Source organism: Mobula birostris, chromosome 11 (assembly GCF_030028105.1).
Source record: "Mobula birostris isolate sMobBir1 chromosome 11, sMobBir1.hap1, whole genome shotgun sequence".
Classification (NCBI taxonomy): Eukaryota; Metazoa; Chordata; class Chondrichthyes; order Myliobatiformes; family Myliobatidae; genus Mobula; species Mobula birostris.
In genome coordinates, this window is record NC_092380.1 from 77,759,327 (window position 1) to 77,775,367 (window position 16,041).

At 37.0% G+C, this 16,041-nt stretch overlaps 1 protein-coding gene across 3 annotated transcripts in view; it reads left to right on the plus strand.

Annotated features, from left to right (window-relative positions):
* LOC140205214 (zinc finger protein 143-like) overlaps positions 1–16,041 on the plus strand; it is a 64,553-nt gene that overhangs the window by 37,748 nt on the left and 10,764 nt on the right. For all 3 annotated transcript variants that reach the window (XR_011887781.1, XM_072272612.1, XM_072272613.1), the window contains exons 9-12: positions 1,787–1,862; positions 6,633–6,758; positions 12,264–12,443; positions 13,940–14,164. Coding sequence is in view for 2 of the 3 variants with exons in the window: in XM_072272612.1 (XP_072128713.1) it covers positions 1,787–1,862; positions 6,633–6,758; positions 12,264–12,443; positions 13,940–14,164 (607 nt within the window). In the remaining variant the exon portion in view is untranslated. The remainder of the gene's footprint in view (positions 1–1,786; positions 1,863–6,632; positions 6,759–12,263; positions 12,444–13,939; positions 14,165–16,041) is intronic.

A 16,041-nucleotide genomic window follows, 5' to 3' on the forward strand; every position in this document is an offset into this window, starting at 1 on the left:
CCTTATTAACATACATTTTTGGAGTGTGGGGTGAAACCAGAGCAGCTAGAGGAAACCCAGGTGGTCATATGGAGAATGTAAAATCTTACATACAGTGGAAGGAATTGAACACCAATCACAATCCCCTACCTTCCCTCCTTCCTTCCTCCTCCCCCTCAGATTCCCCTTGAATATTTGACCTTTACCCTAAACCTATGATCCATGACCTCTACTTCTAGTCTCACCCTACCTGAGGTGAAAAAGCCTCCGTGAATTCACCCTATCTATAATCTCTCATAATTTGGTATATCTCTGTTAGACCTCCCCTCATTCTCCTGCCCTCCAGGGAATAAAATCGTAATCTGTTCAGCCTTTCCCTATAACTCAGGTGCTCAAGACCCTGCAATATTATTGTAAATTTTCTCTGTACTCTTTCAAGTTTATTGATATCGTTCCTGTAGAAGGTGACCAGAACCACCCTCTAAATTTGGCCCCACAATGTCTTTTACAACTTTAGCATTATGCCCCAACTCACTGCCCTGATTTATGAAGGCCAATGTTCTAAAATTTCTCTTTACAGCTCTATTTTCCTGTGATGCCACTTTCAAGGAATTACAGATTTGTATTCCCAAGTCCCTTTGTTCTATGTCACACCTAGGAGCTCTACTATTCACTTTGTAAGTCTTAGCCCCCTGAAGTGCAACACCTCACACTTACCTGCATTCAATTCCATCTGCCATTTTTCAGCCCATTTTATCAGCCGGTCAAGATCACGCTGCAATCCTTGATAGCCTTCTTCGCTGTCCACTTCACCAATTCATAATCAGTGACGCTGATGATACCCGGAGTACTAATTGTAGTTAACGTTATCTAAATTTAGTCTCATATGACAAGATTAAAGTTGTTACTCTTTCCACATTTGATTTGATCAAGACCGAACAAGATTCAGATTTATGTACTTGTCACATGCACATCAAAACAAGGGATAGAAAAATGAGATAGAAATACAAAATGAATAACTGCTAGCATTGTTTAAGGAAAGCTGCATGGGTCAATACACTGATTGGCTGGCTATGAGAAGACTGTCTAGCATTCTTTCTGATTAAAAATAAAAGATTAAAATTCCAAAAGTTGAAAAAATTACTTTCTGGAATTATCGGTTGCTTGCCTTTGCTTCAAAGGGTAGGCCTGTGCCTTCAGGATGACAAAAAAAAATCGGAGGTGTACTTTGTTTTCTCTTACTCTTTACACTAGCCACTTCAAATGAACATTCAATAACTTTGAGCAAGCAGTTATGCTGCAGCCGTAAATGTGCATTAAAGCAGCACTCTGCAATGATTCTATGCCTGTTTGTGCAAGGCCACTCAACAGAGAAATTGAATTGCACAAGAGGCCATCTGAACTATAGTGTCACACTGTGCATAATTAAAGGCTTTTAAATGCACATTGATTCCTCTTTTACAAGCACTTGTTATTGGACTGCAGGGGATGGGTTCATTTGGAAGAAGGCATCAATCTGCAAGCTAAAGACTGCATATTTCTGTAGAACAATTTTTGCAGAAATTATGTCACAACCTGCATTGTGTGCTATTTAACATCACTCAGTATTACAGTGTTGCCTCCGTACTTGCATCTAATACACAGAGAGTGTGGAACTGCTGTACAACTGTGGTATAGACAGTGTCTTATAAAATTCTGTTGTGTAACTTATACAACTAATATCCACCTGCAGCAGAATTAAAACTTTTAATTTATCAGCAGTACATAGATTTCTTAATGCACTTCAGCTTTTATTATATTGTCACAGGTACACGAAAGGGCACATACTGGTGATCGTCCATATAGATGCGAGCACCCAGGTTGTGGAAAAGCTTTTGCTACAGGTATATCTATTTCTGTTCTTCATAACGTGAAAGTAAAATTTATGTATCAAGTGTGAGAAAATTTATAACATGGAAGAGATTTAAATTAACATGATAGTATTAATGCAGCACACACAAAATGCTGGAGGAACTCAGCAGGCCAGGCAGTATCTATGGAAAAGTGTAAACAATCAATGTTTCAGGCTGAGACCCTTTCAGTATTAATGCTCTCTTTTTGTTGGCTCTCTATTATAAGCAGTTGTAAGATCAAAATTGGTCACTGGGAGAAGAACCAGAACATCATAAAGTGCAGGGTATCAAAGGTCAATGACTCATGATAAGATAAAATTTTTAAAGTGTATTTGGTGTAATACTCTTATTTTGAGAATAAGAATTTGAATACAGAACAATAATAGTTAATTTTTTGTATGACCTTCATGCAGCTACATTTAGATGATGGAGAGCAAGATCCTGGAAAAATGTTAGATGGATAGATATAGATTTAATGGGCCTTAAATATCATGATGGACTGAATGAGTTGAATTTCTTTTTTATTGACATATTAAAAACAATTAGTCTTAGTCGTATTGGATTTGCTATTTGAGTTAGAGGTTAGGCAGAATCAGGAGCAAAAGGTTGTGCAAGAGTAAAAGTCAGTTATTTGGTTTAAAAAAAAATGCCTTTACAAAAAGTAATGTATCATTCAACAAGCTGACGGAACCATACTGAATTTAGGTTCACTGGTTGATTTTTGTAGAGAGTTTTCAAAAGTTCTGAGATTAACAGTTTTCTCTAAATCTAGAAGGGAAGTTGCATCTCCCAGAGTTAGTTGAATTGCCTTCACAGGTGGAGTGAAATTACAGTGTTCTGCTTTCAGTTAGAAGAAACTTATCTCAAGAAATTTATCTCATGCCTTTTGCTTCCTCCTGATGATTCTGTGGGAAGGAGAATATGAGAATATGTGAATGTACAAATTCCACACAAACAGCACTGGAAGTCCAGATTGAACCTGGATCCCTGGGTCTGTGAAACAACCGTACCACTGTGCCACACAATTAATTTTCTTTATTTTACTTCTGAAAGTTCATAAGATGACATGAATTAATGTTCCTAAAAGAATAACATTTAATTTTGATAATTTGAGAAAGTTTTCATTTATCTGTTTAAGTATACCATAATAGCTTAAAATTTATGGTGGGAACTGGGACTGACATCAGTGAGGAAAGTTTAGGTAGCAAAATATTAAATACAGTGGATTCCACTTAATCGGACACATTGAGACCAGTACATTTTGGTCCAAATAAGCGGCTGCCAAAATTAGCCAAAGAATCGTGGAAGTAGTTTAAAATGTATTTAAAAAGACAAGCTACTGTTTAGCTGAGTAACAAATGTGAGGGTATCCAGGAGTGCCCCTATTAACTGTTTGAAGAGAGACAGAGAGAGACATTCATCATTGATGGTTTGTTTGGAAAGGAGAGAGAGAGAGAGACGAAGATTAACAGTTGGACTGTCACTTTAAGGCATTGGACGTAACTTTGGATTTTTACTGAGTTTGGAGTTGGAGACAGCACCAAGCAGCTCGAAAGTTGCTATGGTGACCGAAGGCAGTGTTCTTTAATGGACACTCGATGTTGTGATTTTCAACACATTGTTGATATTTCTTCAAGGACTTGTTGCCTGCTTGTGCACTCCTTTACAGACAAAGGAAGGAGGGACTCTTTGAATGAGAAGTGATGCTCAGCACAGAGAAATAAATAGGAGGTCAGATGATACAGACCTCAGGACACATGATCTGGACACTGAGCATTGTTGTGCCCACAGAGAAAGTAGGTTTTGGAGAATCGATCAGGTGGATTGATCCACATTGCTATTCCAACGGTAAAGAAGGGGTTGACTGGTGGGGAGTTGTCTATGTTTCCACCCTTGCTGGGGTGATAGCTCCACCACAGAAGATCGGCCCTCCTGGCTAAAGTCACAGTCGGTGACTTGTGAAGGATTTTGGAGGACAACGAGAAGATCGATGGCATCAGCTCACCTGAGGACTCGACTCTCTCCCCCCCTCTCCCCCCCTCTCCCCCCCTCTCCCCCCCTCTCCCCCCCTCTCCCCCCTCTCCCCCCCTCTCCCCCCCTCTCCCCCCCTCTCCCCCCCTCTCCCCCCTCCCCTCAACTAAATACCACGAACTGAACTTTACTCAACATCGTAAGACTGTACCTTTTTACCCCTAGACTTAAAGAAGCTTGGTTTTTCATACACATATATTCCACACTTACTTTTATATATAATCATTGCTAACCTGTTTGATTTATTTACATTTATATTACTGTATTGCGTAGTTACTAATAAATAGTAGTAGTTTATAGCAATACGAGACTCCAAGGTGTTTTCCATCTCTGCTGGTTCTTTATCCCCGTCACGGGGTCCGTGACGCAAATTATGTATTTAAATGAAATACATAGCAAATTAGAATATTATCAATACTACTACAGTGCTATAAAACTGTGTATTAGTTCGTATCGGTTACCTATGGAGGAATTTATCCAGTGAACGCTACCGTGTTCTTTTGACTGTAAATTAACAAAACCAGCGCAGATACCTAATGCAGATAATGGGACTGCCTGCATACAATGTTTTCATCCATTGCCTCCTCCAGATCTTCATTTTCATTGTAACATTCAAAATGATTGTGGATACCTTCAAATTTTTGATAGTGAAATTGTTTTGTTTTCACTCCCGGCCGTTTTTGGCAACCCCATGCATAAATACTTGAAACTTCAGTGAGCAAAACAATTCTGAATTTTCTTACTGCTTATTTCTCACCAACTATCTGTGACAAAGTTCACTCCTTTTTGAACACAAACGCACCCAAGTGATGTTATTTAAAAACTCTTCATTCTAAGCACAGTGTGGTGTCTAATGGCCACACAAGTGCACACGACTAATGCGAACTGTCGACATTTCGGGCTTAGATCCTTCATCAGGACCTGTCACTGTGATAGTCATATAGTTCTATGATTCTTCCATCTTCATCTAATGAACTTCAAAATTGTTACATCTGATAAGCAATGGTTCTGTCTTCTACTGTTGATTTTATGTAAAATGGAAAGTGCAAAATACTCAGTAAGCCAGAAGTTTGAGGAGAGAAACAGTTCCTGGTTCAACTTACTGACCTTTCAGCAGTTAAGTCATTATTTCAGATTTCCAACTTCTACAACAATTTGATTATATATGATTTTGTGATATTTATAAATGTTGACACTTCTCACTAAAATAGTGTTGGTCTGATTTCCGGTATGATTTAAACTCATAAACCTCTAGCTTTTGTGTATCTACATTCTTTTAGTGATAAAGCTTAATATTCAAAACAGAAGTCCTTGTTTCTGCATCATTGCCTCCACTTGGTGTCGTGATTTTATACTAGTAATAGTATGGTACCAAATCTGGATTATGGATCAAAAATAACTCCCTCTTAGCAGATGCATTCAAAATTGATTTTACAAATAACATGAAATTTTCTCTACATTCTTAAATATTGCTTCACGACATAATGTTGTGGTAACAAAAATAGGCTCTATTAGCATCCTTAAGACTCTTCACCTGCACGTTTGCTGTACAGACCAGGAGAGTGAAAGTTAGTGGGCTAATTGAATGTGGGAGTATCATGCAAACCCTGACCTGTATTTTTCCACACCACAGAGCAGCGATCTTCTTCACTTCTTAGCCATAGGTGCTGAGACCACTTGTCTCTGCTGCAGTCCTACAGATTTAAGACAGTACAGCTTAGTACTGTGGATTGAGATATATTTATCTAATCAAACTATTTTAGGATACTGATGTTGTACCTCATGTTAAAGGAACTGAAAGGCTTACCAGTACCTTCACTTTCTCTTCCTTTCTCTCGTTTTATTTTCTCTGTTCCCTCAAGATCACAATTAAATTCCCTTCTTTTAACCAACTTTACATGTGAATCTGGAGGATGATTGTAATTGGACTAAATGAATATCAAAGGACCCCAGCCTATTTTCTTTCACTCTGAGTTAGTGTTTTTCCTGAGGAAAAAGTTAGTCAGTAAAACATCTGATTAACTATCAAATTTAGAACTCAGTGTTTTAGGCTTAAGTTACTGTTGATCGAATAATCTCCAACTTTGGTAATTGCTTTGACTTACTAGTTGAGACAAGTGAGATCAAATAGCTCAAAGCTGATTATGGCTAATTAGTGTGTCCAAACTTGTGGGGGGAGAAACCATTTTGTTGCTGCAGCTTGCTACTGAATTTATCATTTAGTGAAGTAAATAATTGTAATGTTTATAAAAATAACATTTTATGTGGTTTTTGCTTCTTAAAAGTTGTTGCTTTCCACCCACATTATGATGACATTTCAAAATGAAATTATATAAATTTGTTCTAGTACAGTTACTCTAACACTAAGTGCTCCTTCCTCTCCTCCCACACTTGCATATGATTTTTTTACGGTAGTAATTAGCTTTTACCTTTTAGGTAGTTTGTATGTTCTCAGGTTTTACAATGAATTTCCAATTTTCCATTTATTTAATAATCTGTAAGAATTTTTTAAAAAACTTCACATTGCATTAAAAATGAAGGTAGACTACCAATATAATATGCTCCCATATCTGACAGCTGTTGCATTTGGAAAAAATCACTGAATCATGCTTAACAGATATCAGTTCTGTGATGCTTGCTTATGTTCACCTACTGTCTTACATACACTATGGCACTTCACAACTATTTTGCAGACAGACTTTTTCATGCCATTATGTGTTTGTATTTTAGGCTATGGATTAAAAAGCCATACAAGAACCCATACAGGAGAAAAGCCATATAGATGCCCAGAAGAAAGCTGTGACAAAGCATTTAAAACCTCAGGGGACCTACAAAAACATATCCGAACACACACAGGTAAAACAAGACATAAATTTTAAATGTCATGAAAATGCATTTTTTATTGTTTGTGAAGTTACCAGAGCATCATTTCATGTTAGCTTTTCTTTACATTCTAAATGAAAGATACAAAATGATGTAGCTTGATTAGCTCCCTCCTTAGTTGCCTCCTGTCTTTTTCTTATGGACTGGTTAAGTGCTCTGTAATGACAGCAGTACTTTAAATAAATAAATGCATGCATATAAACATATATATAGTCACTTGCTGTCAGGGGAAGTCTTGCCATAAACAATAACACTTTATACAATGCATAAGATAATTTTGACTATTTTCTCTATATTTTACAATTACCTGTGCATACATTACAAATCAATGTTAACTGCTATGTAGTTCATGTAATTCATGGAAAATCTGATAATACCAGTTTCCACCAGTCATTCACAGTGACACTACTAAGCTTGATCTTACTTTTTACTTATAGTGTGTTAAAATACACCCAGGAGATTTGCGGTTGCATTATTGAACAATATTTTATGGAGTGAATCATGTGGAGATGTGGTAGATGTAGCAAGGTAGGAATATTCTAGAAGGGATAAAGAACAGTTAATGAAGGAATATCAAACTTTTGGAATCCTGAAGGGATGCAGTGATGAAAATTGTAGGTGTTCATTGAGGACAGAATTGGAAGTGTACTGCTATCTTGGTTGGAAAAAAATTAGAGATGATGAAAGCAAGGTTATAGTGGCATTTCGAAACAAGGATAACACTGTGAAAATGCTGCATTGCTTAATCAGGAGCCAATGTACTTGGTACAAGTTGGGGAATGGGTACCTGAGTTTTCAATAATTTATTTATTTTATTTATTAGAAATACAGCATGGTAACAGGCTGGTAGACGATAAAATAAGAAGGGCAGAGTGCAGCAAACTGCCCGTTCAAAAGCTTGCATCTGCACTGTACTAGATCCTTATCTTCTTTGAAAACTCCTAAATCCATTTGCTGTTATGTCTACCAATTTTTGATTTCAATCCACCTGTTCTAGATTCTTTTCAAATCACTGAAATTAGTTAAATTGTTTTATGAAAAAGTTAAGTTTATTGAATTTAATTGATTCAGTGGTTCTGAATCTAATGATAATGTGATTGATGTTAATCAAATATTTCTGTAAGTATACTCAATTTGCCCTATTTAATTTTGCAACTATATCTATCCATGCATTCTCCTTCATATGAGTGTAAACTCAAGTGAGGAAGTGCTGTACACCTATCAGATCATTTCTGTTCTTTTATACTGTTGCTCTATGTGTATATATTAATATTACCACTCTATCATTCTTATTTGTCTGGAAGTATTCTCTTTTGTCTTCTTCCTGTTCTTAGTATTCATTATGCTGTTTTTTATGAAATGCCAAATTTAAACTTTTTTTCTGATGTAGTTTGTTGAAACAGTTATTGATAGCAGCAAGATTTTAACCATTGAAGAGAGCCTAACATTTTCCTAGACCAACTACTTTGCAGGCTCATCATTTCTAATGCAATCAAACCGATCAGGTAATAAGAGAATTCCATTTACCCAGTTCTTAACAACAAAAGAACAGAATTTTGATTAGTGTTTGGCTTTAACCAGAGTAGCATATTTATTTTAATACATAGTTTAAAAACTCTTGGTTGGGGACTTCAGTAATAATGAGGCAGACTTGGTGTGAAACCACATGTGTCAAGCATGAATCACTAAGTAAGTAGTCAATTTTCTATCTGAAAACACATTGTAGAGCTACTTGCTATCCCATCTAATTTCAAGAATACTCCAGGCACCATGAGCAAGATGATTGACTTTTTGTTTTTGAACAATTCTGTTGTCATTGTCTATTGTTGGAGTGGGTTGTCTTCATGGAGCACAATGTGAAAAGGCAACATTAAATAAAACATATTTGGACAGAGCAACAAAGTAAATCTGTTACTTTAGTATTACTAAATACACTGACATTACATTCAAAAGCAAAGCCAAATAAGAAAACTCAGAACAAAAATGTTTAAACAGTTTCAAAGTTTAAAGGAAATTAATATAAAAGATTGAGGGAAAAAAAGAAAAAATGGAATAAAGTAAGAAAAATGAAATGCAAGAGAAAGGATATTGACAGGAATAAAGATTAAATCATAAAGAATATATTTTTACAAGGGAACAAGGTAAAAGTAGAGTATAACCTTAGTTATTGTCAGTGTACCTTCATTTTCAAATACAGTATGCAGAAGTCTTAGGCACATATTTATAGCGGGGGTGCCGAAGACTTGATGGTAATTGTATGTATTGCACTGTAAAGCTGCAAAAAAAAACAAATCTCATCATGTGAGTTCAAAGTAAATTTATCATCAAAGTACATGTATTGTCACCATGTACAACCCTGAGATTTACGTATTTTTGTGCAGGCATAGTCAATAAATCAATAATAGAATAATAACCATAATATAATCTATGAAAGACCACACCAACTTGGGCGTTCAACCAGTGAGCAAAAGACAGCAAACCTCCGAGTCTACTTTGTTAACTTGAGTTTTGATTAATGCAAGGGGATTGCCTGCAGTTCTAATTATTGCAATTGGAGCCAAAAAATGTACAGTCAGCCCTCCGTATCCGCAGGGGATTGGTTCTAGGACCCCCCGTGGATACCAAAATTCGCGGATGCTCAGGTCCCTTATATAAAATGGCGTAGTATTTGCATATAACCTACGCCCATTCTCCCGTATACTTTAAATCATCTCTAGATTACTTACAATACCTAATACAATGTAAATGCTATGTAAATAGTTGTTATACTGTGTTGTTTAGGGAATAATGACAAGAAAAAAAAAAGTCTGTACGTGTTCAGTACAGACGCAACCATCGTAGCTCTTCTGGGAACGCTGATGCTGCCTCAGCAAAAATAGCATTCAGCGTTTGTTTTGCAGCGAGCCATTATAGAGCACGCCATAGCTTTGAACTGCGTGAGATTTTCGCTACGATTGACAGTGCTGCAATAATTGCAGAAAAATATGACTTTAATTTTGAAAAGGCAGGTAGATTTAGGGCAGGTTTGCGGGATGTTTTGAGTGCTTACAAAGAACTGTATGATTGAAAAATGCGTGAACCTTCCACTGTGCTCGCTGTCTTCCAGATTCTGGTAAGTGAAACTACACTGTACTGTACATACATTATTTCTGCTTTATATAGACTGTGTATTTATCATATCATTCCTGTTTTTACTATATGTTAGTGTTATTTTAGGTTTTATGTGTTATTTGGTATGATTTGGTAGGTTATTTTTTGGGTCTGGAAATGCTCAAAAATTTTTCCCATATAAATTAATGGTAATTGCTTCTTCGTCTTAAGCCATTTCCGCTCTACTTTCTGATAGCAGGGGAAACCTGTACAGTATTTTCAGTCTGCAGTTGGTTGAATCCATGGATGCGGAACCCGCGGATACGGAGGGCCGACTGTATCTGTTTCCAGTCTCAGTGAAAAGCACATCAAACCAGTGTTTCAAGCAATATATCAATTTCCAAGGCTGCACAGGATCATCTGTCATTGTTACCTTGTTAATTCCTGAAGAATACTTTGAACTAATAGTTCTTAACATAAAGCATGTATGCTACCAGCTAAGCCAAGTTAAGACTAAAGAAACATTTTAAAAGCTAGTATGTATGCTTCAGTTGCAGCTGGACATTTATTAGTTTATCTGCTAATGTTAGGTCGTTTTAATATATACAGGTGTACATTCCTTTATCCGAAATTCTGAAATTCAAAATGCTCCGAAAACCAAGGTTTTTTTCGCCAACAGCCAATGTCACTCGGGTGTGACGTGGCAGCACTAGCAGAGGCCACCAGACGTCATTTGTGGCTCAGCGCTCGTACTGGTTACATGTGCATTTGCTGTTCACTGACATTTTGTGTTCACTGTTGACTTGGTGTTTAATTTCACTGTGAAAATGTCAAAGAGAGCTGCAGATACCCCTATGGGTAACAATGAGAAAAAGAGAAGGAATCGTCTCTACCAATAACATAGAAAGTGGAGTTATTGCAGAAGCTTGATCGTGGTGTGTCTGTGCGGCGTCTTACTGAAGAAAATAGTGTTGAAACTACCACTGTATATGATATAAATAAACAGAAAGACAAGTTACTGAAGTTTTATAGTAACAGTGACATTCTACATTTATTCCAATAAATCATTTACCATGTGTTTGATTCGGTTCATTTGAAGCTTTATATTTTTATGTTTTATTGAATGTCTTTGTTGGAAATAAAATTTCTTCTTGTCATTATTCCCTAAACAATACAGTATAACAATTATTTACATAGCATTTACATTGTATTCGGTACTATAAGGAATCTAGAGATGATTTAACGTATACGGGAGGATGTGCATAGGTTTGGTGCACCGCTGGGTCTTAAAGTCCACCGCACTGAGACGGGTTAACTAAGGGACGAGCATATGTGTTTTTTGGTATCAGGGTGGTGGGGTCTGAAATCTGAAAAGTTCTGAATTCTGAAATGCAACTGGCCCCAAGGATTTCGGATAAGGGATTGTGGACCTGTAGTAAGATGGTTTACTGCCAGACATGTTGATGCTCTGTTCTGTTGGCCACGTAATTATAGTTTTAAGCAGATTCTGTTTTCTGATTCTTTGCATTTTTCCAAACTGCACAGTCCTACACAAGAGATTGAGTTGGTGTAATAGCCAGTAAAGTGAATTCATATGAGGCACAATAACAATTAGGTTTTGGTGTACCATGATCAATATTATGTTCCATAACAATGAATTACTTGGCTGATCTAGTCAGTGTTAATGTATCATCTCACATAGTGACTCCAATTTGCTGCTGCTTCATTTAACCCTGACCTTTCATTAACCTCTACTTTAGTAATCAGCATTTTTATTTGTTCGAATTAAATCAATTTCAGTCACTAATTCTTGTTTTCTGTTATCTCAGAACCCTATGTGTGTCAAATTCCTCCTGTTCTTAAATTTTTTACATATAATTTTTAGCTACTATGATTCTCTTATTCTAGACCTCTTCATGCCTGGAAGTAGTTTTTGTACTCTTCCTATAATAAAATCATCCCTTAATCTTCTCTGTTCTAATGGGAAAACCTTAGTTTTTCACGGAATATCTTCTATTTTCACAGAGTGGCAAATATTCAGAACATCTTCATGTGACTAATTTAAAAACAAGAAACTGAATGGCAGCAATTTTCTATCCATTTAGTTGTTTTTTTCTAACCAGCTAAATACCCAAAATAACTAAGCCTGAAATAATAAATAGTCTTTTGTTTTGTTTTGGTACTGTAACTTCAGATTATTATTGTAAGGACATTTATTGAGATGTTACAGTATTCCCTTGTCAGATGACTTTTTATTATGTATGTAGCTATAAGGTTGTAAATTTACTTGTCGGCTAATAATTGCAAATACTTTACTGCAATAATGTGCTTTTTATTAAATTGTGTCTATTTTGGTTTCACACATATCACATTTTATCTGACAAACAGGTGAAAGGCCATTCAAATGCCCTTTTGAAGGCTGTGGCAGATCGTTCACCACATCGAATATTCGGAAAGTGCATATTCGGACTCATACAGGTGAAAGGCCTTATTTCTGTCCAGAGGCAGGCTGTGGGCGAGCCTTTGCTAGTGCAACCAATTACAAGAATCACATGAGAATACACACAGGTATTGATAAGAGTAAACTATTGCTGGTCATTTGAAGTTATGTTTTACTTATCCATTTAAGCTGTTTGATATTAGGTTAATTCAGTTTTACAAAAACCTCTAGGATTGAATAATTACCATAACCTTCAGTAAAGATAGTTATAGTTTCTCCCCACTTCCCCAGATCTCACAGTGGGTGAGAAGGTATTTAGCCAATAGTAAGGCCTCAACCAACATTTAAAAAACAACTATTAAGAAACAATATGTAACAATTTGGGAATAAAGTGTGATTTGTCTTGCAATTCCCACCCTACTACAGTTCTTTAAAAAAATTTTAATCCAATAACTTTTTTTTTAAAAAGATAATCACTATAATCATTTGGTGCACACAGAACAAGGTTGCATTTTGATTTGTATTCTCTAACCATAAAAGGTTCACTTTTTTAATGTTCAAAAGAATGTGAAAACTTTAAATCTGTAGTTTAGTAAGGGAGGAGTTTATATTGGTAGTATAGTTGGTTCCTCACTTATCAAGCAATGATTAGACCTACCTAGCAGTAGCTTTGCAGGTTTGACTTTAAAAACTTTGAACCTAGATTCAAGAACACCACATGAGGCATAAAACTTGTTGACTGTTAGTCCAGTTAGGTCAGCAATGCAGTGAACATTGTCTCCTTTTACAATAAAACATTAAGACATAGGAGCAGAATTAGACCATTTGGCCCATCAAGTTTGCTCCACCATTTGATTATTGCTGATTTGTTTTTACTTTTAACCACTCTCCTGCCTTCTTTTTGTAACCTTTGATGCCTTTAATAATTGAGAACCTATCAGCCTCTGCTTTAAATATATCCAGTGACTTGGCTTCCACAGCCATCAATGCAAAGCATTCCACAGATTCATCACCCTCTGACTAAAGAAATTCCTCCTCATCTGTTCTTAAGGTATGTCCTTCTGTTCTGAAATTGTGTCTTCTGGTCCTAGATTCTCCCACTATTAGAAACGTACTCTCCACATCCCATCTATCTAGGCCTTTCCATATTCGGTAGGTTTCAGTGAGAATCCCCTCTTTCTTCCAAACTCCAATTAGTACAGGTCCAGTATTAAACACTCTTTATACTTTAACCTTTTCATTCTCAGGATCATTTTCATAAACATTCTCTGGATCCTCTCCAATGCCAGATATGGGGCCCAAAGTTGCTCACAGTACTCCAAATATGGCATGACCAATGTCTTAAAGACATTAAAGATACATCAGTAGCCAGCAGCTCATCCTGCTGATCTTCCAAGTGCTAGTCTCCACATAAGTTGGGTGTTCGTAAGCTGGGGAGAAACTTGTACCGTAAAGTACTGATTGTAGAGCATTAATGGATCTTAATCCCTTTCAAACTATTATTTGGCAAAAATATTGTAAAAATTATTTTTATTGCGGCAAATTACATTGACATTTCCCTTTTATTATCACTGTCCTGTCCTTTATTTGAAATTGTGACAATTTCATTTATTTTAATGTTCAGGGGAGAAGCCTTATGTATGTACGGTACCTGGTTGTGACAAGCGATTTACTGAGTACTCCAGTTTATATAAACACCATGTGGTTCATACTCATTCCAAACCATATAACTGTAACCACTGTGGCAAAACTTATAAACAGACCTCAACACTGGCAATGCATAAGCGAACTGCACATGGGGATAGCGAGCCAACTGAAGAGGAAGAGACTTTCTTTGAGCCTCAGGATGGTGAGTCTAATTTAGATAGATTAATATTTTTCTCCATGTAAAGTGTTTTGGACCAGCTAATAATATTGACAAGTGACTAGTAGATAATATGAAGCACTGGCTGCTCAATATGCATGAGGGTTAGTCTTGTGCACAGGCCATTAAATCCTTAGCACTGGGGCCACAGTTAAAATGCGTGTTAGCCTGCTGTGCTTTGAATGCATCAGTTGCTTTTGTAGGCACCAGCAGAAATGAAGACAGCCTTACAAACCTTCAGGTTTATGTTGATCTGTATTAGATCAGTATAAGGCCATGAATGCAAGACTGGGAATGGAGTCAAATATAGTAAACAATAGGTGACTTCAAACATTGTCATGCTTGTAGATTGAACATAAACAGAATGTAACAAGTGAACATTTGTTGAAATTTTCCATTTTGGCAAAAAGAGTAAAGAAAAAACATATTATCTAAATGATAATAGATTGTAGAGCTATGAGTGCTTGATTCATACACAGCTTGTATGAAGGTATTACGTGGATGTAGAATTACGCAGAGTTCTCCTTTCTATTAGTACAAAAAAATTTCTCACATGCCCTTCGTCTCCTGATAATTCTGTGGGAAGGAGAGAATTTGTGAATGTATATACTCCACATTGTGAACGTGTGGGCACGTGGCCAAGTGGTTAAGGCATTGGACTAGTGACCTGGAGGTCGTGAGTTCGAGCCCCAGCCGAAGGAACATGTTATGTCCTTGAGCAAGGCACTTAATCACACATCGCTCTGTGATGACACTGGTGCCAAGCTGTATGGGTCTTAATGCCCTTCCCTTGGACATTGGTGGGGTGGAGAGGGGAGACTTGCAGCATGGGCAACTGCTGGTCTTCCATACAACCTTGCCCAGGCCTGCGCCCTGGAGAGCCCATGGTCTCGCAAGACTAACGGATGCCTTTACTATACTCCACACAAATAGCAATGAATATCAAGATTGAACCTGGATCATGGATCTCTGAAACAGCCATCATCATCATCGTCATCATCAAGTGCCATGCCCAGTTTGAGCTTTGACTGCCATGGCCCACACACTCCTGTTTCGGGTCAAATGGATCAATTCACTGATATTCATTTCCAATTCTCTGGCTGCTGTCTCCATCATCATTTGGAAACAGCCATACAACTGTGTAACCCATAAATTTTCTTCATTTCTTTTTCTTCTGAAAGTTCATAAGATGAGAAGAATTAATGTGCCTAAAATAATAACATTTAATTTTGATAATCTGAGAGTTTTAACTTAAACTTTAAGTATACCATAATGGCTTTATTTATTGTGAGAACTGGGATTGTCATCAGTTAAGGAAGTTTAAATATCAAAATATTAAATACAGTGGGACACATTAAGACCAGTCCATTTTGGGCAGCCACAATTTGCCAATATTACGTGGAAATCGTTAAAAAGGTATTTGGAAGTGCATGCCTCAAGCCTTTCATGTAATCCTTGAAGGGCTGTTTGTAGACCCCTTATATGATGGTGAGAGAGGGGTGAAGGGACCAGTATTGCATCATATATAGATTGCAGGGGTAAGTATCAGGGTATGGGGAGGGGTGAATGGGAAGGAATGAGATCAAGGAGTCATGGAGAGAGTGATCCCTACAGAAAGCAGAAGTGGGTGGGGGTGAGGTTGGTGGGCTGAAAGGGGAGCGGGTTTTTGATGGTGGCATCTCACTGGAACTGACAGAAGAATGATGTGCTGGAAACAATGGCTAATGTAAAGTTGCAGAGAGAATGGAAGGGAAATGGTTAGGACAAAGGGAATGCATCAGATATAGTTTGACCAAGATGGCTATTATTTATAAAGCCATCTGGTTGGTAGAGTTTCTTGTGTGATGCAGAACATTTGACAT